Here is a 25,652-nt window from a genome sequence, read left to right as displayed (position 1 = left end):
TATTGATCCAATTTTGCCACTAAATATAGAACTTTGGGACCTGTGGTATCTCTAGGCCTCAGTTTCTTCATCTGTAAAATGGGCAGAGGTGAACTATATGACCTCCAACTCCCTTTTAGATTCTAAAATGCTTAATTTAAAAGTCTTCAAAATGTTTATTCAGGTATTCTTTCCCTGAGGTATTCCCAGGATAGAAATGTTCCATTCCAAATCCTGACACAGACATTCCTCTGGATCAAGGTGTTTAAGAAGTTCCTCAAAGAAGGATCCTTTAGGTTTCCATCCCTTGCACCAGTACAGAATCTCTACACATAGATAGTGCGGACAGACTTAGAATCTAGACTGACAGATGAAAATGAGAAAGGTATACTTTAGTGCTGCAGGTTCAAATCTAAAAGCTTAGGCCAGCAAGAAAGGGCCTTCATTAAATAACATTCCTTACCTCATCTCTCCCTATCTTATAAAGCTCTTACTTTTCAGATGAGTTGATCACATCCATTTCCCCTTCCTGTCTGCTATTACTGATCCCTCCATCTGGAAGGGCAGGAAGGGAAGAATAATGCATGTCCATTATTTCCTTCAAGACCAAGCTCTGTCTTAAACTTTGTTTCATCATTATAAATACAAGTCATTTCTAGAATCCCATACTACTGTACACTTACCTATGTTCCCTTGCTTATTCATAGAGGTTCCTCTTCTCTCCACAATTAGACTCTAAACACATGGTATTGAGGAGGCACTGAATAAATGCTACACCATTTCCAAAGTACTTCCTTCCCTTTTCTTTCCTGTCTGGAATCCCCTATCTTCAAGCCTAACATAAGGGTTGATTCTGGATATGAAAAGACAACACAGTTCATACTTTTGGTTTCACAATTTTTCAGTTCATTTCAATAAAAACATAATATAAAAGGCATTGCCACCCTCTTCCCTTCCTGGGGGTGATCCATCAAGCCTGTCAGTCTGGGCCGCTCCAGTGGTTCATAGCTCATCATGTGATATGTGCAGGGCATGGTCACATAGATCTGCAAATAGCACATAAAAGTTTGAAGGAAAATGCCACTCTCATATTGATATATACCACTATCAAGAAAATACCCAAAACCAAACTGGCACACACAGCAACCACCATTTTTCAAAGCATATCCTTTTAGATAACAAAACATTCCCACTGTCCTCTCACCTGTATCCCAGGTGAGGGAGCCACAAATTCTGAAAGCTGACAGGAAGAGAATGAAGAGGAACAACCCAAGTCCCTAAGTCATAAGTAATGGAAGTCAATTCTTGAGCTATTATCAGAGGATGGGGGTGGGAGGTGGAGGAACATGCTAGGGAAATGTGCCAGGTTCCAAAGGGCTGTGAGGATAGGCAATAAAGTAGGAGTAGTTTACCTGTTCGCTTACTACAAAGTTTGTCTTTAACATTGTCAGCCTCTCGGGAAAAGAATTCAATGAGTTCATCCTCATATTCCTCCACAATGCTCTCACACTGTCAACCCAAGGGAGAAATGAATGAGAGATGAACAGCAATTAGAGGCCTTCTGCCTCCACCTCCAGAGAGGAAGAGGACATTAACGTAATTTTTCCGCTTGGGCTGTCCAGTAATTCCCCTAATTTTCAAAAGCCAGCTACCCATTCCCAAAGCTCACCGCAAACTTGAGAGTGCCACTGATGTCTGAATCAATTCGGATGCCCTGTAGGTCCAGTTCACTGGATTCTCCATTCCGGCCCACTACACGTACGTAGTTCTTGCGGTGGGTAGAAGGGTCAATCTGTTCCCCATACTCCTTCATCCGGTCACATACCTCCTCTAGCAGCTCTGTGAGGTGGGCCTCTGAGCGAGCATAAGGCACCTAGAAATGTCCTCAGCCTTGGGTCACATTCTTCCACCTCTGTATATTAGTAATTTATTGCCTTACTTTTCCTTCCAAATCTAGTTCAACTCACTTATTCTAAAAAGTTCTCCCTAATTAAAAACAGTGTAGTTTATTTGTATAGATCCAAAGTGCTTTCAAATATATGACCTTATTTTACCTTACTCCACAATTCTAAGAAATAAAACAGGTGTGTCATTAGCTCCAAATTATAGGTAAACAGAGACCTCTTTTGATTATTCCTAGTTAACTATGTGTTCCTTTCCTTTGAATTCCTTTAATTCTTATGGGTGTACGCTAATGATTTTATTTATTTGTATTAAATGAGACTAATACCTGTCCTCAATAGGAGCATAAGAGAGGTAGTGTAGGCTTTGAGGATAACGATTATAAAGCATCTCACAAACATCATAACCTTAACTTTCCTTTATATACTATTCACTAGATACAGCTTTGCATATATGTTATGTTTCCTACTAAAACATACATTTCCTGAATACAGGGATAAGGTCTTCTTTTTCTCTTTTGTATGTATGTGATTATGCCATAGTGAAAATATGAGTGACAAGAATTACGGATGTGGAGGGGGGGGCTGATCAGGGTTCCCTGTCTCCTAATAACTACAGCAGAAATAAAGTATTAAGGTTTGGAGCCAGGAAGCAAGTACATAGGGTATAAGCCTCCAGCCTCTTACAAATGTGACAGCCCAATACTTTAGATACCTATCTGGGCCAATTTCTATTAAACCAAGGTCCTTCTTAATCAGTTGAGTTCTCATTCAAAGTTAGAGTGAGCTACTTTATTTGGGGGAACAGTAACAGTTACCTCCACCACCGACTGGCTGCCATCTGGATTGATTCGGAAAGAGCCCATCTGAATGGTCTTCTTGGGATCCACCTGGGCAATTTCCCACTCTAGTTCATCCACCAGAGCCCTGCAAGCTGGTTTGAGGGGAGATAAAGGAGGAGAAGGAAGGGAGAAAGGAAATCAACCCAGGGATTTCCATTCATTCTTCTCCCAGGCCCTGTATCTCATGCTCTCCCAAGCAAGGCTCTGTCTTCCCCACCCTCCTTCCTCTGACTTCTCTTTGTGCTCTTACCTCCACAATGTAGATCCTGGCTCCTCCGAGCCCAGGCAGTTCCCAGCAGGGCCCCCAGAAGCAAGGCCAGCCAACCCCAGCCTTTCATCTTTAGCGTAATGGGGTTGCTCCACCTGAAATTGGGGTAAATAGAGCATTGGTGTGAGGATTCGGCTCCATTGCCCTCACCCCAAATCCCTCATCCCAAGGCCTACAAAGGCCTCAGTGTGACTCTGGCTCTACTTTTCAGGAAATGGCCAGGACACAAAGGAGCTCCTCTGTTCCAGCGCTTGAGGACCCGGATCCCCACACCCCCGCCCCCACCCCGCGGTGAGTGAGAGCACAAGCTAGGGACTTGGGGCTCAGCCCCAGACACTACGTCGACAGGTGAGGCCCCAGATGTTGGTACTTCGGCGTCCACTGCCTAGGGCTTACATGGTTATGTGGCAGCTGCGGAACGGAGGTTGGCGATTAAGCGAGGACGGAAGGCACCGAGAAGCTGCCGGCAAGGCAAGCAGCTGATTCAGGCCAGGAGGCAGAGAGGTGGCGGGCGGAACACTCTATACCTGGGGCCTATTTGGATCCACCACCTTAGATTATTGCATCCCCACCCCGACGCCCAGCTGTTTCCCGTGCGGACCAGCCCCCTTTCTGAGGACGCCGCCATTGCCTTCGCTCCAGTCCATCCCCGACCCTCAGTGCCACTCGCATACGTCCCACCTCTGCTCCCAGGGCCGCCGCCGTGGCCCAGGCGCTCGAAGACTGCCGGACTCTCACTTTACTCCCGACCCTAGCACCTGGCTGCGGAAGAGCGGGGCTGTCCAGGATTCTCCAGAGCGCTTCGGCACTTTCCAGGCACGGGTGACCCAACGACTGCCTGACCCAGCTCCCCGCACTCCAATCGGCCGCCTGAGCACGGCTCTGAAGCGCTGCCGTGCGAGCCCCACACCGGAGACCGACCCCAAACCCGCCCCTCCAAACTCTCGCGCGAACAGGCAGCTCCGGAGCGGCTTCCAGGCTGCGAGGACCCCGGTGGCTCGCAGAAGGACCCAGACTTGCGTGGCGAGCAGCTCCACGTGACCACCAGGGGTCAGCCGAAGAATAGGAGTGGCCTGAAGCAAGGACAGAGCCTGGCGTGGCGTAAGGACGCGGTCAGACGCACGTGGATGTGCCAGTCTAGGTGGGCTAGGGCCTTTTAAAAGAAAGGTACCCTGCTATTCTGTGAGAAGCCCGGGTTTCAGTACCCCGTGAACTACATCTCCCAGGAAGCACCGCAGCACTTCAGCAGATCCCGTTAGTAGCTACAGGTCTTAAGATAACATGATGTACGGTTTGTCAGCTTCCCCAACTTTCCGAGAAAACCATACTGTGCATCTTAAAAGAATCGGACCTTAAGGTACTAGGCAACCAGAGCAAAGAGCTAAAAATAACTGTCCAGGTAAGACGTAATTATTTTCCCCCAGTAACCTTAAACTCGACTCCAGAGCTTCACCTTCATTTCTAGGTGGAAATTTGAAAGCTTTGATTTTTCCCAGTTGTAGAAAGCCAACACAAAGAAAGGAGAGGAGAGCTTAAGTCAGAGCATCCAACACTCGCGGGTCTCTAATCACAGAGATGACAAGCCAATAATATTTTTGTTTTTATTTTATAAAACATGCATTTTAAAACAAAATTTTAAAAAATAACAAAAGTTGGGACAGGAGAGTGGATGGAAGACAGATGTTTCTCAGCTGTCAGCAGGAGTGAAGACAGCAGCCAAGCTGTGTCTAGGACCCAAAGGCCTTTTGGCAATGATGGTGTTGGCAACACTGGTTTGCTCTGGGCACCAATACTCTTATGTCCTGGTCCATCCAGGCATCCCTCAAGCAGAGACTTGAGCTGTCTCGAGCTACTGTTGTATCCTATCACTGTCCAGGACTTCAGTCCTTAGCCAACTAGGAACTGAGAGTACTGGTTCCAGGAGCATTCTTTTGCCTGGATATTAATTACCCAGGATATTTATTGAGAATACCAATTTCTGTCCATTTGGGTCAATTCTAGACTCTGTTTCTGGCCCGCTATTTTGCAAAGAATGAAAAAGGAATCTGGCACCTCTTCCCTTTGCAGCAACTCTGCTGCATTCCAGTTCTATTAATAGCACCATCTGTAGACCCTGAGCAGGTCCAATTCTGGAAGCGGACAAGGTATAGCCAACTTGGGAAGCCATCTCCCAGTTCTGGGGCACAGAACACTGAAGGGAGAGGGAGTAGGTCACTGGGACAGGGGAAGGTCAGAGCCCCAACACTGAGGAGAAGACAGCTGCATCTGTCAGAGACAAAATCAAGAGCATTGACTCTTAAGGTGAGTGGAGAAAAAGCACTTGGAATACTTTTTATCAAGGAAAAGAGGGCAAACCTGCCCCCAAACATTTTAGAATTAGGGGTTCCTGGGTGGCTCAGTCGGTTGAGCATCCGACTTTAGCTCAGGTCATGATCTCAGTTCATGAGTTCAAGCCCCATTTCGGGCTCTGTGCTGACAGCTTGTTCAGAGCCTGGAGCTTGCTTTGGATTCTGTGTCCCCCTCTTTCTCTGCCCCTCCCACACTCATGCTCTGTCTCTCAAAAATAAATAAATGTAAAAAAAATTTTAACAAACATTTTAGAATTAGGCAGGAGGAGGTTAGGATCAATGTAGACTTTCAAGAATACAATCTATTTCACTGAATGTTGGGAGGATTAAATGCTTTGTAAACTACTGAGTGCTTTACAAACGTAAGGTAGGGTTGGTACTGTTGTTAACATCACAATCATCATCATTATCATGAGTCTAATCTTCACATATGCAATCAAAACCCACCCTGTCCAGTTTCCCTTGTCCCATCCCAGGCCTTACTCTTGGGACTTGTCTGACCCTCAGGCTCAGGAACCTTCCAGTCCATCTTTCGGCCCTTCTCATAAAGACCCTTGAGCACTTTGTGGAAGGATTCAGGCTCCGTGCCATTCTTGCTTAGCTCCAGATACTTTCGGTAGAGTTGAAGGGCTGTGCGGGCATCCTCAATACTGTCATGGGTTTCCCCTTGTATCTTCAGGTCTGAGGGAATTAAGAGGCGGAATAGTTTGGAACCTCACAAAGGAAGGTAAGAACACATCCCATAATCACATCCCCTTCTCCCAATAATTGATAAAAATCAATAATCAATGACTTGACTGCCCATAAGGGAAAGAGCCAAACACCATTCTTAGTGCAGAGGGATACTGAAGTTACTTAAATCCATTTGTAACTCTCACCACTAAGTCAGGGTCCTCCCTACTCCTTTGATTCCTCCAACACTTTTTCCTGCTCTTAATGAGCACAAGATACACCAACTCACCTAGGAAGTACCAAGCAAGGAATCGCAGGGAAATCATTCGTTTTCGGGGCATATGAAAGAGATAGACAGTGTCAAGGACTTGGTCCTTGGGCACCTGGCAGAGATAAAAGAGTGGGAGACTGAAGGTAGGTGATCCATAATTTCCCATTCTCCAAAAGCACAATGTATACCCTAAAGGGCCCATATTCAAAGGAAACTCTTAAAAAGAGCCCTGCCCGAACCATGAGGTTGATGACCCGGAAGTCCTTCTGCAGACCATGACCCACAAACTTGACTCCAATGTCTATAAGAAAACGAAGCTTTAAGTAGGTAGACTTGAGAGTTGTAAGGTGCTTAGAGGAAATCTTGGCATCTAGGTCTCCTGGCTTAATCCCCGAGTACTGAGTCAAGTAATCCACCACCTAGGCATAGAGAAAAGAAGTTACTCAGGAAGTGACGTGCACAGTCTCCCCCTGCTACTCTTCCCTGGGTTCTAGAGCACTCTACATAAGTATAAGGTTTGTCTTGCTTGTACCTCCATATCCTAATACCTGCTCCTGGGTAGAGATATAGTCATCAATGAAGGGGATACCCTCATTGGGTCCCTGGCCTCGAACACAAGTAATTCTTGCTACTGACATCTGGCTTGGTTTGATGGTAGACTTGGTGCCGTCACTGCGTAACTCTGCTTCCTCCTATATGAGAAGAGTTGATAACATTAAGAAATCAGAGAACTGCTTATGACTCCTAATATTTCCAGAGCTCTGTTCCAACACCATAACCTTTTAGGTTTGGTTACCTCATTAAGAGTGACAAACTCAGCATCCAGGCCCACCAGGTCCCCAACCTGTGGCATCTCATTCAGCATCAGTGGAATAAAGGTAGTATGTGTTTTCCGCTGCTTCCGTGCTAGTGAGGCTTCAGCCAGCAGGACACTTGCCTCAATAGGGTTCTTGACTTGAAGAGAAAATCCAGAAGACAGATAGTTAGGGACAGGGAAGTAACCAGGGGAGGGAAACCCAGGATAGCTGACCAGACACTGGGTCTACACTGTGATCTCTCAATAATCAAAGCATGTGAATAAAAAGATTGTGTCTGGTGAACAGGTAGATGGAACAGGTCAAATCATAAAACTATTAAGAAATATGCTAAGAAAAAACACAAAAGCAGAGAGGAAAGAATAAGACTTTGACTTTGAACTTTAGCTCAAAAAATCCAGAAAAATAAAGTTACACAGAAACTATGGTTTAAAGGCACCAAAAAGGGACCTTATAAGGAGTTCATCTCCAAAAGAAGAAGCAAGCTTCCCTTGGGGAAAATGATGAGACTCAAAATCAAAACCTTATCCCTTTTGATCAGATTCCCCACATCATATCTTCCCCTCTATACCCTCAGGATCTCCAGGTTTTAAATTTAGGGCCTGATGAACAGGAATCTCTCCAGTATCCCTGGAAGTAATAACACTGGTTATCTATCCTAATCTTAACAAGATCTCTTCCAAAAGACCAATCTAAACTGCCACACCCTTGGGTCTACCCTGTACCACTTACTGTTCAGGTTGTATTTGGAATTAAGATTCCTTTTGACGTAATAAAGGATAGCAGGCACTTTCCAATTCATGTCAAACTGCACAGCTTCATGCTATAAAAGAAAAAGCACTTCATGGCCTATATATAGATGCCCCTTTTTCCTTTTTCCCAAGCGAGACAGAAGACAGAACTCAGCTGCTATGTTTAGTTTTGCTAACACTTTTTATTTTTGAGGACCCATCCTTCCCTCCTGAATCTGCCTGGGATTCTCTAGAGCACTGAGGATGAGCATTCTTGGAAAATGGGAGATGAAAGGGGGAATGGAAAGTGTTACAACTAACCTTATCAATAGGTTCAATAAGAAAGTCATTGAAGAGATACCACTGCTGGTGGGTAACACCCTGTGGAAATACAGCAAAAGACAGATGATAAAGTGATAGCTGGACCACTGAGACTCAAGATAAGGACAGACCTGGGACTCCATTGTGGCTACCACCAGGAGTGTCCCTTCCTTGTATTATCTCACTCACCTCCTTGCGCTGGTGGTAGGTCTCTCCAACTTTGATGTGAGCCACCAGGCTGCCCCCTGTGCGTGAGTCCAGGATGTGTACCACAGTAGCCATCAGGTCATACACAAAGACACCATGCTCCTCCTCTGCCCTGGCTGGGCCCCACTGTGAGGGGGGTACCCAGGCTGCTAAGCTAAGTTTAAGGATGGGGAAGGAAGGGGAAAGGGGATAGAGGACAGGGAGTTCGGGAGATGGGGATGGGGATGGGGGACCAGGGCGGGTTATCTCCATCCTAGCCCATCTATGACTCTCAATACTGAACTGAGTCACTCTGGAAAAGCTCACAACTGGTAAATACTTGGCTTTATTCCCTCCCTTTTCCCTATACTAAGTTCCATCTTCCCCTTGCCCTGCTTCTGCCCCAACCTTCTCTCCCTTATTCCCCCTTCTCTTCCCAGTTATTCAACAACCTGTATCTCATCCCCATCAGTCCAATTGCAAACATCCAGCCCTTTATTCTTGGTCATCTTCATGCGAATGGAGAAAGGAAGCCAGACATTCTTCAACTCCTCAATGGAGGAATACATCAGCATGCCCTCTGGACTCCCTAGTTCCTTCCTGTCAGGACAAGAGAATTAGAAATCCATTCTGAGATCTAGCCAGTGAACAGAGGAGCCACTGGGTAGCTCAATTCTTTCGCCCCCAACTCCCACCAGATAGTACCTACCAATCAGCCAAAGCAAACTCTTTATTCTTAGAGATTTCCCCACCATGCTTTTTTATTGCCATCTTGAAGGCAACCTGAACACAAAGGAAAAAATATCTGATTCCCCAGGAACATTAATCATATATTGAGCACAGAAGGGAGAGAAAACTAAGAAGTGCACCTAAAACCCTGCTTCCAGACCTGGTCCTCACCTCAGCCTGCATTCTCCAGAAATCAGCTTCTTTCAAGCTGTTCACCTCACAGTTGATCACAAGAATATCTGGCAGATGGCGGATGTTGCGGGTCTGAATCTGAGAGGAAAAAACAAACAAGAAATGGCAAGGAGCCTACAGGAAAGAAACCTGGATGGGAACAGTAAAACCTGGACCTGATTTTCAAACTGAGGTTCCTCCCTCTCCCTATTGATCCCTGAATGGCAGTGCTGACATAGCTAGTCCCGGATGAGACCATACCAAATCCCCAACATAGGAGGGCTCACCGTAGGCTGGTACTTCTCACAGTTGTCACACCAGGCCTGTGTATTCTGCTCCAGGCAGATGCTTCGCTTCAGCACCTGAGCAAAGTCACAGTTCTTCCCGGTTTTATCTGAGGGGAAACTGGATGCTTCACTCTAGGTTCTCCCCTCTACCCACTGTCAGCCTCCCAACACCCTCTCCTTGATGTTATGGGACAACGAGGGAACCTTCCCAACCCAGCTGGAGGTATACCACTGTTGCTACCCTCAGGGTAGGAGAGTGTGAAGAGCAGGGTGGAAGAGGCTCGCACGGTCTCGCTGCCACAGCGACAGAGGCTGCAATTCTCCATCTCACAGCTGAACAACTGCCCAATGACAGAGTCCCCCGATGAGCAAAAGCTGCTAAGGGCAGGGAAGGCAATACACATTCACAAGGAAGCAGTTAGGAGACCCTCTAAGTCACAGAGGGGCCTGTCAGGGTAGCTTTAACTGTTCATGTCACTATTTCATACCTGCCTCCAGCACCTCGATAAGCCTGCGGTACTTCTAGCTCCTGCATATCCTGATGCAGCTGAGTGAGAATGAAGCGATTCCACCTCTGAATAAGCCTGGCGAGATTGCCTTTGCCTGAAGCCTCATCTGAATCAGCCAGGATCAGACCAAGGGCCGAGGCCTCAGGAATGGTGCGGAATGCCCGAAGAAAATTACTGCCCTGGAAGGAAGTGTGTTGGTAGAATGGGGCAGTTTTCTCTTTTGTGGCTATTTGCACAGCAATGTCCTTGCCTACTGTCTACTTCCCTTCCCCTTTTATCATCCCCAGTCTCCAGACACTGACCTGACAAGGGTCACCTCGAGAGAGATCCAACATGTGAAAGAGGAAACCCAGCTCACATGCCAGACAGAACTCCTTCTGGCAAAGATGGTTCTGGATAAGACAGCGAACGGGCTCCAGAAAGTAGAGCACCTGGGGGAAAGAACAGGAGAACTGATGCAGGCAAGTGCTATGGAGGGGAAGAGAGATGGGATGGTTAAGCAAGCTGGTGAAGAATACAAATCAGGAGTCTACTGAAGAATGGAGCACACAGAGAAGACTTGAAGGCTGTGGAGCAAGAAAGAATGGTAGCAGAGGCCATGGCAAAGTAGGCCTTGTTGGAGACCTGGAAAAAGAGCAGAGGGTATGGGGCCACAGAGAAGAAAGGCAGTAGCCGTGTTCAGGTCACAGGAATATCCTTACCTGGATCATGCAGTTACAGTAGGCATTAGGAATGTGGGGCTCTAATCCAGCAAACAGGGTCTTATTGTAGTGTTTGAAGTCAAAGTCCTCCAACCCTAGCTTGGAGTATTTGATGGTTACCTGAGGCAGAAACAGTCTGAGCAAAATGAAGGTATCCTCAGAGTCCCCTAAATCCTTTGCAGTGGTCACAACCTTCCCCAAAACCTCCCTCCTAAGTCCAGGTGGTAAGTGAAGGATTCTCGACTGAGTCCTTTGATCCTTTCTAGTATGACCCCCTTTTCCCAGGGAACCTTTCCCCACATCCCACAGAGCTCATTCCTTGGCAACCCTCAGCACCTTGCGGTATTTCTTAGAGACCATGTGGAGATGTGGCTCCTCTTCCCGCCCTATTGGTGACTCAGTGACCTGGCTGAAGCTGTCAAATTCACTGTCTGACTCCTTGAGTCGATAAGGAATCTAGAATTTTTAAAAAGAGGTAATTTTGTTGGATGTCTTAATTATCTCTGGTTTCCCCCCACCTTTATCCCAACACTTAACTTTCTAATTTCATGAAGTTTCAGCATCCACCGTGTCCTTTTTATTGCCATTGCCACCACCCTACCTAACCACAGCTGGACTACTGTGATGGATTCCACGCATGGCTCTGCACACTCACTCTGTCCGACATCCCACTACCAAACAAACTCTACTAAAACATCTTTTTCAGTGTATCACTTCTCTCCCTATACACTGGTATTAAGGCTTCCCAACCGGGCCCTTTCCAACCTCAAAGTCACACTATTTCCTAGTACTAACCACCACTGCCGCCAGACTAGTCCAATCACAGTCCCAGTCAGACACACCTTTTGCAGTTATGCTTCTTGAGACCTCTGCTAACATTGATCTCTCATCCTGAATATGCTCCCATGTTACTTTCTACTTACCCATCTTTCACCTTTCCAGCTCAATATCCACATTTCTCAGTATGTCTTCCCTGAGTAACATTTTCCCTCCAAACAGCCCTGGCAGTGAATGCTTGTAACATTCCTTTAGCATTTAACAATAGAACAAATAATTTGTTACCGACAGGTCTTACCTTTACCAGCCAAATACTAAACTTCTTAATAGCAGAGACTCTATCTTCTAATCTCTGAATTCTCCCTAACACCTACCGTGGTACCTTCCATTCATTAGACCTCAAAAACCTTTTACTCACTGACTAAAAGCAAAAACTGCTGAGGACTAGTAAAGAAACAAGACAGGAGAAATCCAAAAGGTCTGGGGTGGGGGCTGACTCTCTCTCCTCTGAACATACCTGATTGCGCAGCCTGGTGCGGGGGTTGGGTGCATAGCCAATGAAGCCCACCTTCTTCATGGTGCGTAGAATCTCTGCATCCACAGGGGGCGCTCGCCTATAATGTAGTACAGTTCTAGGGCTTGAAGGTTGTGGTATCGGCCCATCCAATCCCCAAACCCCAAGGAGCCATAAAAGAAGAAAGTACTGAACACACACAAAAATCAGGGAAGAAGGAGACTACTACAGGGCTTACAGAGAATCCTGGTATCTTGGCCCTTTTCCCCTCCCCACCTCTGACCCAGATGTAAGGTACAACCTGGGAGCTGGAGCGGAGTTGGCAGCAGGCCAATCAGAGAGAAGCGTGTCAGTGGTGAGCGGGACAGGGATGAGGGAAAGAGGCAGCAGGTCCTGGCTCCAGTCCAGAGGAGGCAGTGAGTCCACAAGACAGGGCAAAGCAAACTCCGTTTCACGGGAGTAAGGGTTGAAGGAGGGCTCAGGGGAATCAGTCCAGAGGTGCACACAGCCCTCAGAATCCCCAAAGGCCAAGGCCTGCTTGCTAGCTGATACGTCAAATGTCATTAGCAAAGGCCCCACGGGATTCACATGAAAGATGTCTGCTGGGTTGGCCAGGCCTGTGGGCTCACAAAACTGGCATTGCCCTAGAAGAAAGGAGGAAGCATTATGAGCCCTAGAAGTTGAAAAGGGGCCATCCTTTTATGTCCTTCTTACCCTCTTCCCCTGGTATCAGGGAAAGAATGGGGCCTAAGTTCATGCCTAGAGATACAAATAATATCATCTGATGCCTTCTCATAAACCACAGGCAGGTTTGTTACCCAGAAAAGACAGTTCTAAGTTCTTCTGTCTGCTCTACCTTTATCTTTTTCTGTGTTCTTCACACTTAGGGAGAAAATAAAAGCTCTAATCTCTGACCAAACCTAAGTGAGATCCTGATAGCCCACTGAAAGTTTACTATTTCCTCCTTCACTTATCAACCCTTCCTACCCCTTCCTATAATCCTTCCTACCTGACTGGGAGATGATAGCAAGTCGAGAAGTATACGTAGGGATGAAGCGCAAGAAGGCAGGATCCACATGTACTTGAAGTGGTGTGATGGCACGCATCATGCGCAGATCATACACCTTGAGGAAACGGTCACAGGCCAGGCCAGTGAGGCGGCTGGAGAAGCCACACGCAGCCAGCAGGTTGCCATGCACATCAAAATCTGACAGACTCCCCGAGAAAGCATCAAACTCATGCTCCACCTTAAAAGTACGGAGGTCTCGCAGAGAAACCTGAAGAAGAGAGAACTCAGTTATCTGCCAAAACTGTTATCAGGAAAAGTACCCGCCACCTACCTGACCCTCTGCCAAAAGAACTAAGGTTCTTGGATATGGGCAATTAAAGCACAAAACAGGCACAAAGAGAGGCTGAGAGCTGGAAGGGATTCCAAAGAGAACTCCTGTTTACTCTCTTGCCTTAAAGGTATCTAGTTAACAACAGAAGGCATCAGCCTGAAAGACATCTAGTATAATGTGACTGAGTAGGAACTCAAGTCACTCCTCCTGTGCCTCCAACTACAGCCCCAGAATTGAGGGAAAGGAAGAGCTCCAGCACACGTCCGATGAAACAGGGCCATGTGGTAGGAAGAAACATGGAACCGAGCCACCTTGCCAGATGTGTGCCCACAGAAGAAGAAGCGATTTGTCTGTCTCATAATGGTGACTCCAGGTGTCTCAACTGTGTACTGGGGAAGAAAGCAGAAAAACCAGTGAGAATAATTCTTCCCACAGACCAAAGGAACAGAAAGATGGCACATACATCTTAGGCATGTTCCCAGTGTAGGCATATCCCTGGCCCCCCGAAAACCTCAGGCCCTGCCTGGGTCCTTCTTGCTCCAGTCTTATACCTTCTGAGTCTCCTGGACAGTGTTAAGGTCAATTTCCAATATGTGGTTCTGCAGCCCACCAACAAGCAGAGTGCTGCTGTCAGTCAGCAGAAGACTGTGCATATCTTCACTCTCATCCAGCCTGTAAGGGAAAGGAAAGGCTAAGGGACCAAGGTCTCAAAAGTTTCCAATCCTTTAGACTTCCCATTTTAGGAGGGACTCTCTTTCCCAGACCAGAGCTGAGAAGCCACTTACAGGTAATCAAATATAATGAGGCCCCCACGGGCCATATACTTGAGGTTGTTCTTGGTGAGAAATAGGATACCATTTTCCAGGCTCTGGATCTGTCGAATGTCATCACTGCCATTGACCTGAAAAGATGAGTAACGCTCCAGGGCGGGGCCAAAAAATGAAGTGGCATGGCCCTGTGGGGACAAAAAGATGAGAGACACCCTGAGTGGAGGGGCAGAGCCACCCCAGATACAGGTCAGGGACTAGACAGACATTGCTCAACTTTTCTCCACTCTTGCTTGGCCTTTCTGGCTAACAGCAACTAAGACATATAACTAGGGACCAATCTAAGTGACAAAGACATTGATACTATCTTCTGTTTAATGCTTTACAAAGTACTTTTGTAAACTCTACCTCATTTTGTCCTCACAATGACCCTGCTGAATAGGTAATGGCTTAGTTGGTTACAACAATTTCAGGTCAGGGATGTGAGTCCGATCCTCCACTGGCCAGATGGCTTTCTTAATGTTCCACATTCAAATCTTAATCTCTGAGCCACCTGGGAAATGTGCACTGTGGGTCACAGGCTGGAATAGAGAGAATGTGAAACTCATTCCACCCTTAGCTCCTATGACATCACTCACTACTGGTTTCGGTCCTGACTCTTAGCTCATACCTTCTCTTTGTGTGCCTCCCTTCAGACCACTCTTGAACCATGGCTATTCCCAGTCCACTATTTTCTCACTAGTCTTCCTAGGTAATCTCATCCACTCTCACGGTTTTAACCAGCAATCTTTTAACTGATGGCTCCTAACTCCCTCCTCTAGCAGAGACCACTGCCTCAAGCTTCAGACTTATATAACTAAATACCTACTAAACATCTCTTTAGACATTCCATGAAAACCCCAAACTCATTACATTCTAAATTAATTTTGTCATTTTACCTCATTTCAATTCTTCTTTTAACTGTATTCCTTATGGTACCATGATCTGTCCAAAGGACTAAGTCACTGGTAGTAACTTAAGTCTTGTTTACATCCTAAATATTTCCCAAATCTGTTCTACATGTCTACAGTCCTTCATTCAGACTTTCATATTCTATGTGAACTGCTACAATAACCTGCAAACTAAGCTGATCCTGCTGAATCCTGCCATGTTCCCCCTTAAATCAAACTCTATACTGCTATTTCAGCATTCTAAGATGCAAACATAATCTTATCATTCTGGATAAAAATTGTCAGTGGTGTGAAGGATCAACTCCTAGCTCTTTTAACAACAGTGTATGACGCTTTCTAGAATGTTCTCCCTCCAGATAGCTGCATGGCTTCCTCTCTCCCTTCTAGAAGACTCAGGACATCCTGGCCTGCACCCAGGTCTCTATTCAAATGTGACTTTATCAGAGAGACCTTCCCCTGACCAATTATCTAAAACAGCAACACCTCCCACCCTTCATTACCTCAACCCCCTTAACTCCACTTTATTTTCTTTAAGGATACTAAACACCACCTACCTAATATCTTGTAAATGTATTTTTGTTGCCTTTTTAAAATTCTTATTCCAAATCTATACCACAGAGCAAGGTCTGGCGCCTAGCAGGTGCTCAAAAAACACTAGTTGAATGAAGTAATGTCTAACTCTTCAGCCTTATCTTCCAGAGCAGTAAACCCTAATTGCTTGTAGTTATTGCAGTCTGCAATCACACTGTGTCAGTGTCTTGGAAATCTTTATCCTTTTGCTTTTGCCGAGACAGCATTTTCCCTCTTCTTCACCTGACTCCTACTCACCTCTCAAGAACTCTTTTCAGGGGTTACTTCCTTCAGGGGGGCCTCTGACCCGTCTCCACCCAGGAAATATTTTTATACTGGCACTTAGTAGTTTATATCTTAAATTCATAGTGTATATCTTAAATTCACAATTCATAAGTGAAACAGTTTAGTTTTTTCTAAAGTACTGGCAAGTTATCTGTTTATAGGGGCGCCTGGGTGGCTTAGTTGGTTAAGCATCCGACTTTCGCTTAGGTCATGATCTCACGGTTCGTGGGTTAGAGCCCCGCGTCGGGCTCTGTGCTGACTGCCAGCTCGGAGCCTGGAGCCTGTTTCAGTCTGTGACTCCCTCGCTCTCTGATCCTCCCCTGCTCACTCTGTCTCTCTCTCTCTCTCTCCTAGAAATTTAAAAAAAAAAAAAAAGTTATCTGTTTATATATCTTTTTTTTCCCCCTCATTGTTCCATAAATTCCTTGAAGGCAAGGATTATGTTTTATTCAGTTTTTTATGCTGAGTCTACCATAGCAGTAGACCCCACCTACTGAAATGAATGTATTATCAAAAAAGTACATTCTTTCTAATGAAAAAAAGCACAATTCATGCACTATGGAAGGAAAATTAGTAAACCAAGAATGTTATTTTTTTTTTTAAGGATGTGGTTTTTCTTTTTTTTTAATTAAAAAAAATTTTTTAATGTTATTTTCAAAAGAGACAGTGAGCCGGGTAGGGCAGAGAGAGGGGGAGACACAGAATCTGAAGCAGGCTCCAGGCTCTGAGCTGTCAGGACAGAGCCCGATGTGGGGCTCGAACTCACAGACCATAAGATCATGACCTGAGCCAAAGTTGGACACTTAACCGACTGAGTCACCCAGGTGCCCCAAGAATATTATTTCTTATAAAATCTTTGGACTCTCTAGCATACTAGCAACATAGATACACATTTAAGAAATTAATATTGGGGTCCCTGAATGGCTCAGACTCCTGATTTCAGCTCAGATCATGATCTCAGGGTTGTGGTATCAAACCCTGCATCAGGCTCTGTGCTGAGCATAGAACCTGCTTAAGATCTCTTTCCCTCTGCCCCTCTCCCCTGCTTGTGTGCTCTAAAATAAAATTTTTTTTAATTAACATTGATAACTATTTCCCCTGCTTGTGTGCTCTAAAATAAAATTTTTTTTAATTAACATTGATAACTATTTTCAGAGAGATTAAAATCAGCAAAAGAAGACAGAATGATTCCATGTAAGGTATGCAGAAACACGTGTTAAACATTTTATAATTATAAAAATGGAAAGAGAAGAGGGTCATTAGAGATTGGATTGGGACATTACAGACTAACTGATGCGTAGTTATCAAGATTAATCAAAGCTTAGAATGGGCAAATTGTGGTAGAAATGGGATGACTTCTAAAAAAGAACACCTATGTAATTTCTCCCTGGATTATATGGCTCCTTCCACTCCCTTCCTCCTGATTTTGACTTAGAGACCTAACTAACTCTCGCCACAACTCAGTTCTGACTCCCAGTAAAGCAGCTGTCCTTGGGCTAAAACCAGACAAAAGACCTCCAACAACTCCTTTCTGCCCTTACAAAGGGGTACGGTTCTTACCCCGTGGCTTCCCACCCACAGCATCTCCTCGTGCAAGTCAAAGTGGGAGACGGAGACAGGCACACCCACTTCAGCCACCACACTGTGCAATTCAGAGTAGACACCTTCCATTATGTGCACTGACTCCTGGACAGGAAGAGCCTCCAAAGCCACCCCCTCCGGATCCAGCTCCACATTCTGTAGCAGACTTGGGTTCAGGTGGGCATCCAGGACAGGGTCCAGGGCAGAATGCATAGCTGGGGCATACTCTGCCAGTCCAGGGTCCAGGCCCTCGAAGTTCATGATGACGATGGCAGATTAGACCCGTCACACCCTTCCCTTTAGATGCCTGACCCAGCCTTCAGCAGGACAGCACCAGTGGGGCTAGAATGGACATCCTGGCCTGCAAAGGGAAAGAGGTAGCTGAGTCAGTGGTAGGTAGGCCCAGGTAATTGTATTTAGTGTGTTCTAGATTATATGCGCAGAAGGGAGATGAGGCAGGCAGATGTGAGAATGCCAGGCAGGAGATGAAGCAAGCAGGAAGGGGATGCGAAGTGGGGTAGAGGCGTAAGTGTTGTCCCTTTTTCTACTCTAGGCCCTCTGTACTCCCCGCTATCCCGCTATCTAACCTAATACATGATTTCTTTTCATCTTCCTTCAGGCCTGCTCACTTGCCTGGTTTACCCCGGAACCATCAATGGAAGGAGCAGCGACTGCGGGACAAGAGTTAGGGAGAGGGGCTCAAGATGCTTGTTTCCCAAAATTAAGGATGAGGGGTGGGGGTTTGGGAGGTGAAAATAAGAGAAGTCAAGTTTCCCAGAATCCCCTGCAATGGTACCCAGGATTCTCCAGGGGAAAATAATAATGTCCAGTTACCCACAACTGGGGCGGGAGTGGGGGGACATGATGAAAATGGCTAGTTACCCACAATTCTCTAGGGGAACCAGAGAAATCAATTACCCAGAATTCTCCCCCGGCGGCGGGGAGGGGAGGGATTAGGGCAGGGGTCAGATGTGTTTTTGGGATGCTTATGGGGATTGGGTCATTACCAAGATTTCTCCATGGCGGATATTTTGGAGCGCGTGGAATTAAAACGAGTAGGGGGAGAGCAAGCGCCGTCAGCTCCGCGGGAAATTCCAGTTTCCCCAATTCTCCCCCGCGCCTGAGGCTCAACCGAACACTACTGCGGAAAGGACGGCGGGCTCCCAGTCAGAGCTTCCAATCAGGAAGGGCTCGGAGCTCACCTAAGCCAATCAGAAGGAGCCAGGTACAGACGGCTCCGCGGGAAGACGCGTGACGCAGGTATTGGGCAAAAATAAGGTTACGGGCCGCCGATGGGGACAAACGGTGTCAGATCCTGCCGCATTTGGTGTCGTGAAACGTAACCCCTTCTCTTTTAAGCTTTCTTTGAACAAAACTGGAGAAGTCGCATGGAAACCTAACTTTAATGCTCCCTGTAACTTTAGAAGCCCTAGAATAAGGGGTGTCCAAGGTAAAGCACGGGGAATCGATTACTGGGTATTCCCAGCCTGTCTGGTCCACCCCCTCCTCCTCCGGTGCTCTTGTGAGCTGCTCCGCCACCTCTCTCACCCTGTTGCCCCCGAAACTCTCCGGCATTTCCTATCATTTCCAGGCATGGGAGAGAAAAAACGGAAGCGGGAGCCAGGTTCCAAACACGGCCCAACCAGCTGCCTCTTCTACGATTCTGTAGGCATCCATCTGAAACTCCCATCTGTGATTATCCCCTCCCCAGATGCTCCGGTAATAGTCCCAGAGAGCAAGACCCCTTGGCTATCAAATTCCCCTGCTCTCGAAGCTGGACATTATCCCTCAGAGGGGGATGAGAGCAGCAAACTGGGACATTTGCTTACCCCCAAACTCTTAACAGATTTAGCGTCAACAGTTATTTTTAGCGATTCTTGGGGACTAATTCTGAGCGTGAACTGTTTTTGGAATGGGGCCAGGTTGCGAGAGGTGTCCAGAGCAATTTAGCTCAGTTTGTAACGGCCACACAGAGGGCCTTTTTTTTTTTTTTTCTTTTTTACAGAGGGCCTTTTTGATGGGAGGAATTTCTCTCGGAGGATACAGTATTAAAGCATTTCTCTCTCTCTCTCTCTCAATAAAGCCTGCTAAATAACGCTGTAGTAAGAGGACTCCAGAATTTTTTTTTTCAAAAAAAATTTTAGTGTTTTATTTATTTTTGAGAGAGAGAGAAAGCGTGAGCAGGGGAGGGTCAGAGACAGAGGGAGACACAGAATCCGAAGCAGGCTCCAGGCTCTGAGCTAGCTATCAGCACAGAGCCGACGCGGGGCTGGAACCCGCGAACCGCGATATCATGACCTGAGCTGAACTCGGATGCCTAACCAACTGAACCACCAGGCGCCCCAAAAGGACTCCATAATTTTTTTTTTTAATTTTTTATAGTTTATTTATTTTTGAGACAGAGAGAGACAGAGCATGAGCAGGGGAGGGGCAGAGAGAGAGGAAGACACAGAATCCGAAACAGGCTCCAGGCTCTGAGCTGTCAGCACAGAGCCGATGTGGGGCTCGAACCCATGAACCATGAGATCTGACCTGAGCTGAAGTCGGACGCCTAACCAACTGAGCCACCCAGGCGCCCCAGGACTCCAGAATTTTGACCTCCAGGACTTAGAGGGTCCCTAGAGTCCACCAGAAGTCATAGAAAAATACCTTAACTCAGTGGGTCTCTCAAACTGATCTGACATCACAGGTCACTAGACTTAAAATCTTGGGAAAAGATGGGTGCTGAGAGACTAGACAGTTTGTAAACTTTGAGAAATTTCCATATTGAGGTCTCGGTTTGAGAAAGACTTCACAGACCCATGAGAATTACTGGGCCTGAGACACCTGGGCTAAATAAACTACTTTATAAAGATACTTTGTGTTCTGTCCAATGGAATGGAATGTTTGAGAAAGCGGGATCTGGGGTCGCCTGAGTGGCTCAGTCGGTAAAGCTTTGTAGGATTTCAGATCAGGTCCTGATCTCGCTGCTAGTAAATTCAAAAACCCCACCCCACTCCACCCCACCCCCAGGCTCTGTGCTGATGGCACCGACCCTGGGGTCTGCTTCAGGTTCTGTATCTCCTCTCTCTGCCCCTCCCGCCCTCTTCTCTTTCTCTTTCAAAAATTAAATAAACATTTAAAAAAAGAGGGGGGGGGGAGTTGGGCATGGAGGAGGGCACTTGTGGGGATGAGCACTGGGTGTTATATGGAAACCAACTTGACAATAAACTATTTGTTTAAAAAAAAAAAGAGAGAGAGAGAGATTGAGAGGTGCCTGGGTGGCTCAGTCGGTTGAGCATCCAACTTCCGCTCAGGTCATGATCTCACGGTTCATGGTTCGAGCCCCGCGTCGGGCTCTGTGCTGGCAGCTAGCTCAGAGCCTGGAGCCTGTTCCATATTCTGTATCTCCGTCTCTGATCCTCCCCTGCTCACACTGTCTCTCTCTCTAATAAATAAAACATTTAAAAAAATAAAAAAAATTAAGAGAGAGAGAGAGAGAGAGAAAGCAGGATCTGAAGCCAGAATTCCTCTCCTGGAATTCTGGCCACTCAGCTCTGATCTTGAGTAAATTACTTATCTGTTTCCTCATCTGTAGTATGGAGGTAATAACAGTACCAGCTCACTGGGTTGTGAGAATTAAATGGGTTAATACATAAAAAGTGCTTAGACCAAGGACCTGGTGTGAAGTGAGAGTTGGATATATATTAGCCATCATTATTAACTACCTAAGGGAATTTCAACTGGATTTGGAGTCTGGGCATCCAACTGGAAAGGCCTGCTTAGGAGTGTCTTGTGAATGTGATTTGCATAACGGTTGAGGCTCTGTTGACGTCAAGGGGTCACTGCAGTTCCAGGTCAGATCTAGTCCTGGAAGTAGTTCCTGCCACAGAACAGTCCCACAATCACCCCACTAACCTTGCTTCCTACCCAACTCTCGAAGCACCAGGAAGTGAAACAAAGCAGCAGAGCCCCGTGCCTCCAACTCACCCTTGTCTCTCCCATCCCCCAACACTCCACTTCCTCCTCCTTTTACCTTTCATCTCCTATCCTTTAGGCCCCCCAAAATGGGGCCAGAGGTGGAAAGAACATAACAGACATTAAACAAGTGAAGTGAGGGGGCGCCCGGGTGGCTTAGTCGGTTAAGCGTCCGACTTTCGCTTAGGTCATGATCTCGCGGTTCGTGGGTTCGAGCCCCGCGTCGGGCTCTGTGCTGACTGCCAGCTCAGAGCCTGGAGCCTGTTTCAGTCTGTGACTCCCTCTCTCTCTGACCCTCCCCTGCTCACGCTGTCTCTCTCTCCTAGAAATAAATAAAAAACATTAAAAAAAAATTTAAAAAAAAACAAGTGAAGTGAGCTCCCCTCCTTCCTTCTTCCATTTGTTTATACCATATGTAGAGAGAGGCAAACCATTTCCCACTCAGACTGAGATAACCTCTATGATGCTGGAAACATTTTATCCAAAGGATAGATTTACCACAGAGTCATAATATTTGAATCAGAAGTTTCACTGGGCAGTTTTGAATAGTTCCAAGGGAAGGGAGGCCTCTATCAAGGGTAAATTTCTCAGAGAAGAAGGGTCAACCTCTTGGGAAGGCTTTAAGGACCATCTGTGTGGTCAGCCATGTCCTCATTCTGACGTCCAAATTGTTCTGGGACCCTCCACTGGGGTTGGGGCAGTCCCAGATTTGGACCACCCCCCACTCCCACGCCCAACCTCACAGTCTCAGCTGGCTCACTGAATGTTGCATCAGGGAGGGTGATGAAATCAGTGTCAGCGGATTTTACCCATGGATGCAACAGGCTGAAGGACTGGTCAGGGTCATTTACACAGTGCATCTCCAACTCCCCAGAATTCCTGGACTTCCTAACTGTGGGGTAGGGCCTGGGTGCTGGAATATCTAAATTTGACTCACAGCCTTTTCTTAAACTCGTATCCCAAAAGAACTACCACCTGAACCCCACAAATCCTATGAAACTTTGGGCCACTAAGGTTGAGGAATTAGATGATTCTTAGCAACAACTGTCTCCCCCTCCAGGCCTCCACTCCACAGTGAGGCCTGAAGCGGGAACAGTAATACTTTATACGGCATTATATGGCTTCTCAGTTCACAGAGTGCCTTCACATCCATTCTCTCCCAGTGAAAATAATTGTTGCCAAGGGAGAAAAAAGAAGCCCCCTTGTTTTTAGACACAGGGCACTAGAGGGGAACCAAACTTCATTCCAAACTGAGCTTGCTATCCTATTGGGAAATAAATGAATGTTTCCGTTTTGGCTTTTCCTCAGGCAGGAGGAGGTAAGGACGTTAGGTGGGGGTGGGGAGATAAAGCTTTGAGAGGCAAAAAAAAAAATGGGGGGGAAGTTCAACAGGAAGAAACTTGAGACTAGATTCATTTAAATATTCATTTGTCTAACCCCCACCCCCTCTACAGCCATTTCGATTCATGGAGAGCATTACACATATGCCCCATCCCAGGCCTCCAGCCACAGCAACCACACGTCTCATTTCCCTTGGGACTGAGGCTGCATACCTGGGCTCTCCACAGAAGGGGATGATGCAGGGAGGGGAATCCCACCTGCTGTGAGTCACCTGCTAGTATAAAGGGCGGGCCTTACAATGCAAAGACCTTAAAAAGAGACTCAGAGACAAGGGGAGAAAAACAGCAGGAAGCAGCTCAGAAACTCCGTGAACAACAGAGGGAACCAAACCAGAGACACACAGAAGGCAGAGAGCATCAGGCTCCAGAGCAAAGGGAAGTGGGCAGAGATTCCACAGGGACTGGTGTGAAGCACAGAGCCAGCCAGATTTGAGAAGCAGGCAACAAGATGCTGGGGAGCAGGGCTATGCTGCTGCTGCTGCTGCTGCTGCTGCCACGGCCCTGGACTGCGAAGACCCGGGCTGTGCCCGAGGGCAGTAGCCCTGCCTGGGCTCTGGGCCAGCAGCTCTCACAGAAGCTCTGCACGCTGGCCTGGAGTGCACATCCTCCAACGGGACACACGGTAAGTAGCAGGCTCTGGCACCAAATGGGAGCTTGTCCAAGCTCTCCAAGGCTTCCAAGGAGAGAAGACTCTGTGGCTCTGGATGGAAGCTGGAGGGTTGAAGGTCCTCAAAGAGTGAGAGAGGACAGGGAGTGGGGTTCCTGGAAGACTCCTGGGCCTGGGTTATTGGTGGACTTAGAAAGTGCTTCTCTTATCTCTTCACTCTTCCCACCCCTTCCTCCATTCCAGGACCTACCAAGAGAACAGGGAGATGACGAGACCACAAATGATGTCCCCCACATCCAGTGTGAGGATGGCTGTGATCCCCAAGGACTCAGAGACAACAGTCAGGTAGTAAGAAGAGGCTGGACTACAAGGAAGAGGGGACTGGGACATCGTTGGGTACCATGGTGAATTAGTAAGAGTTGTATCTGTCCTTGTCCGTTCAGCCTGCTACAACAAATACCACAGACTGGGTGGCTTATAAACATCAAATATTTAGTTCTCACTGTTCCTAATTTCTGGAAGTTGGATATCAGGGTACCAGCATGGTCAAGTGAGGGCCCTCTTCCAGGTTGCAGACTTCTCACTGTTATCTTCGAACGGCCTTGGGAGTTGCGTGGATCTCTTAGAAGAGCACTAATCAAGTTCCTGAAGACTCCACACTCATGACATCATCACCTTGTGAAGGTCCTATCTCCTAATACCATCACATTGGAGGGTTAGGATTCAACATATAAATTTTGTGGGGACACAAACATTCAGACCATGGCAGTGTCTAAGAATGGCAAAGAACCAGGTGGGTCTTTGGTAAATGGAGTAGGAGGGTATCTGATAGCTCTCACTGCTTTCTTTTCCCCCCAGTTCTGCTTACAAAGGATCCACCAGGGCCTGGTTTTTTATGAGAAGCTGCTGGGCTCAGACATTTTCACAGGGGAGCCTTCTCTACTCCCTGATGGCCCAGTGGGCCAGCTTCACGCCTCCCTCCTGGGCCTTAGGCAACTCCTGCAGGTATGAATGAGGGGCCTGGAGAATGGGGGCTTGCAGGTATCAGAGACAGGAAATGGAGGGTGAAGGATCTAGAGTGTTCTCTGATTGTGTCCTATGTCCTTTCAGCCTGAGGGTCACCACTGGGAGACTGAGCAAACTCCAAGCCCCAGTCCCAGCCAGCCATGGCAGCGCCTCCTTCTCCGCTTCAAGATCCTCCGCAGCCTTCAGGCCTTTGTGGCTGTAGCTGCCAGGGTCTTTGCCCACGGAGCAGCAACCCTGAGCCCCTAAAGCCAGAAGCTTAAGCATGGCACCCAGATCTCCATGGCTCAGCAGTGCAAAAATGAATCAGGCCAGGAACCTGTGAGCCAACAAGTGAATTAGTCCATTAATTCTAATGGGACTTGCAGACATTGAAGAATTCCCAACACTGACTAATTTATGACGCTGACCTAGGACAAAGTTGAGTATTTATTAACTAGAAAGGGAAAATTTGAGATTATTTGTCCTCATGGCAGCAGTTTGGGGAGAATTATTTATTATATTTATACTGAATTATGTACTTTTTTTTCAATAAAGACTTATTTATGTGAATAATTTCTAGGCTTGGTTGGGGAAAAAGCAATATAGGGCTAAAGGACTACAATTTGCATCCTTCTACTCTGCAGGGCCCTAGTGAAGAGGGATATTTCCTCATGAGCCCCTGGTGTATAGACAGAGTAACTGGGATCTTTTTGCCTTAGATCCCTGTATAGCTAAACAAACTGAACAGGATTACAAAGGGTTGAGATTAGGAAATTGAGAAAGGAGCCCCTAAATGTGGCTCCTTTTACTGCCTGACCCTGTTACTCATTACTTTCTTGGCCAAGAGTATATTTGGCTAGACAGGAGTCCTAGTCACTGCAGGATCAAAAATCAGAGCTGCTTTGACCAGGAAGGGCATTCCAGGAAGATGGCGGTAATTCCCCAAATTAATGGGATTCTCCCTTTATGGACATCTGTGGGCCCCATCAGATGGTTGACTAGCCAAGGGGATATAAACTACTTTTGAAAGAAAGAGAAGGGGAAGGAGCTAGTGTGATCATTTCCCTTCCTTTTCGCCATAGTTGCAACATTAAAAAGGTATGGGATTTGGAGTCAGACAGACCCAGGCTGACATATTGGCTTTGTCACCAAGCAGCTAAGTGACAAA

General features: G+C 46.8%; 3 protein-coding genes across 12 annotated transcripts; 1 reads left to right on the top strand and 2 right to left on the bottom strand.

Annotated features, from left to right (window-relative positions):
• Window positions 1-891: 891 nt before the first annotated feature.
• On the bottom strand, window positions 892-3,966 carry CNPY2 (canopy FGF signaling regulator 2). Of its 3 annotated transcripts, none has more exons than XM_039216875.1 (7): window positions 3,672-3,966; window positions 3,387-3,524; window positions 2,973-3,085; window positions 2,699-2,814; window positions 1,649-1,852; window positions 1,392-1,488; window positions 892-1,025 (listed from the first exon to the last, which is right to left on the bottom strand). In XM_039216875.1, coding segments are annotated over exons 2-7 (576 nt in total). In that variant the 5' UTR covers window positions 3,389-3,524; window positions 3,672-3,966; the 3' UTR covers window positions 892-981. The 3 variants fall into 3 exon arrangements, with proteins under 3 accessions (XP_039072806.1, XP_039072805.1, XP_039072807.1); XM_039216874.1 differs by having other exon boundaries at window positions 3,387-3,450; XM_039216876.1 differs by lacking the exon at window positions 3,387-3,524 and having other exon boundaries at window positions 893-1,025; window positions 3,672-3,964.
• A 611-nt stretch (window positions 3,967-4,577) lies between these two features.
• PAN2 (poly(A) specific ribonuclease subunit PAN2) lies at window positions 4,578-18,666 on the bottom strand. Of its 6 annotated transcripts, none has more exons than XM_039216856.1 (26): window positions 18,523-18,666; window positions 17,495-17,876; window positions 14,148-14,317; window positions 13,914-14,034; window positions 13,674-13,751; window positions 13,032-13,299; window positions 12,324-12,666; window positions 12,026-12,122; window positions 11,068-11,187; window positions 10,732-10,851; window positions 10,333-10,461; window positions 10,010-10,209; window positions 9,751-9,899; window positions 9,522-9,628; window positions 9,235-9,333; window positions 9,044-9,117; window positions 8,787-8,934; window positions 8,338-8,481; window positions 8,149-8,208; window positions 7,829-7,919; window positions 7,078-7,235; window positions 6,830-6,973; window positions 6,521-6,700; window positions 6,300-6,393; window positions 5,822-6,019; window positions 4,578-5,255 (listed from the first exon to the last, which is right to left on the bottom strand). In XM_039216856.1, the coding sequence occupies exons 2-26, from the start codon at window positions 17,774-17,776 to the stop codon at window positions 5,221-5,223; spliced, it is 3,609 nt and encodes a 1,202-aa protein (XP_039072787.1). In that variant the 5' UTR covers window positions 17,777-17,876; window positions 18,523-18,666; the 3' UTR covers window positions 4,578-5,220. The 6 variants fall into 6 exon arrangements, with proteins under 6 accessions (XP_039072787.1, XP_039072789.1, XP_039072788.1 ...); XM_039216858.1 differs by having other exon boundaries at window positions 9,763-9,899; XM_039216857.1 differs by having other exon boundaries at window positions 9,751-9,896.
• A 3,216-nt stretch (window positions 18,667-21,882) lies between these two features.
• Window positions 21,883-24,813, top strand: IL23A (interleukin 23 subunit alpha). Of its 3 annotated transcripts, XM_039216871.1 has the most exons (4): window positions 21,884-23,494; window positions 23,723-23,824; window positions 24,338-24,484; window positions 24,590-24,813. In XM_039216871.1, exons 1-4 carry the CDS (start codon window positions 23,321-23,323, stop codon window positions 24,749-24,751), a joined length of 585 nt encoding a protein of 194 aa, XP_039072802.1. In that variant the 5' UTR covers window positions 21,884-23,320; the 3' UTR covers window positions 24,752-24,813. The 3 variants fall into 3 exon arrangements, with proteins under 3 accessions (XP_039072800.1, XP_039072801.1, XP_039072802.1); XM_039216869.1 differs by having other exon boundaries at window positions 21,883-23,824; XM_039216870.1 differs by lacking the exon at window positions 24,338-24,484 and having other exon boundaries at window positions 21,883-23,824.
• The last annotated feature ends 839 nt before the right edge of the window (window positions 24,814-25,652 follow it).

The sequence above is a fragment of the Hyaena hyaena genome, unplaced genomic scaffold (genome assembly GCF_003009895.1).
Source record: "Hyaena hyaena isolate Hyena2069 unplaced genomic scaffold, ASM300989v1 scaffold_655, whole genome shotgun sequence".
Taxonomy (NCBI): Eukaryota; Metazoa; Chordata; class Mammalia; order Carnivora; family Hyaenidae; genus Hyaena; species Hyaena hyaena.
Note: the sequence above shows the minus strand (reverse complement) of the source record. Positions and strands in the feature narration are given on the sequence as shown.

What these genes read in the sequence shown, in the direction of transcription:
- PAN2 (XM_039216856.1), bottom strand. Translation starts at nt 17,776, where the DNA reads ATGAACTTCGAGGGCCTGGACCCTGGACTGGCAGAGTATGCCCCAGCT. An exon ending in AACTCCGCTCCAGCTCCCAG is followed by an intron (nt 12,123 to 12,323) that starts GTTGTACCTTAC and finishes ACTACATTATAG; the next exon opens with GCGAGCGCCCCCTGTGGATG. An exon ending in CCCTGAGGGTAGCAACAGTG is followed by an intron (nt 9,629 to 9,750) that starts GTATACCTCCAG and finishes GTTTCCCCTCAG; the next exon opens with ATAAAACCGGGAAGAACTGT.
- IL23A (XM_039216869.1), top strand. Translation starts at nt 23,321, where the DNA reads ATGCTGGGGAGCAGGGCTATGCTGCTGCTGCTGCTGCTGCTGCTGCCA. An exon ending in GACTCAGAGACAACAGTCAG is followed by an intron (nt 23,825 to 24,337) that starts GTAGTAAGAAGA and finishes TTTTCCCCCCAG; the next exon opens with TTCTGCTTACAAAGGATCCA. An exon ending in GCCTTAGGCAACTCCTGCAG is followed by an intron (nt 24,485 to 24,589) that starts GTATGAATGAGG and finishes ATGTCCTTTCAG; the next exon opens with CCTGAGGGTCACCACTGGGA.
- CNPY2 (XM_039216875.1), bottom strand. An exon ending in CCAGGATCTACATTGTGGAG is followed by an intron (nt 2,815 to 2,972) that starts GTAAGAGCACAA and finishes CCCTCAAACCAG; the next exon opens with CTTGCAGGGCTCTGGTGGAT. An exon ending in GTGGCACTCTCAAGTTTGCG is followed by an intron (nt 1,489 to 1,648) that starts GTGAGCTTTGGG and finishes TTGGGTTGACAG; the next exon opens with TGTGAGAGCATTGTGGAGGA.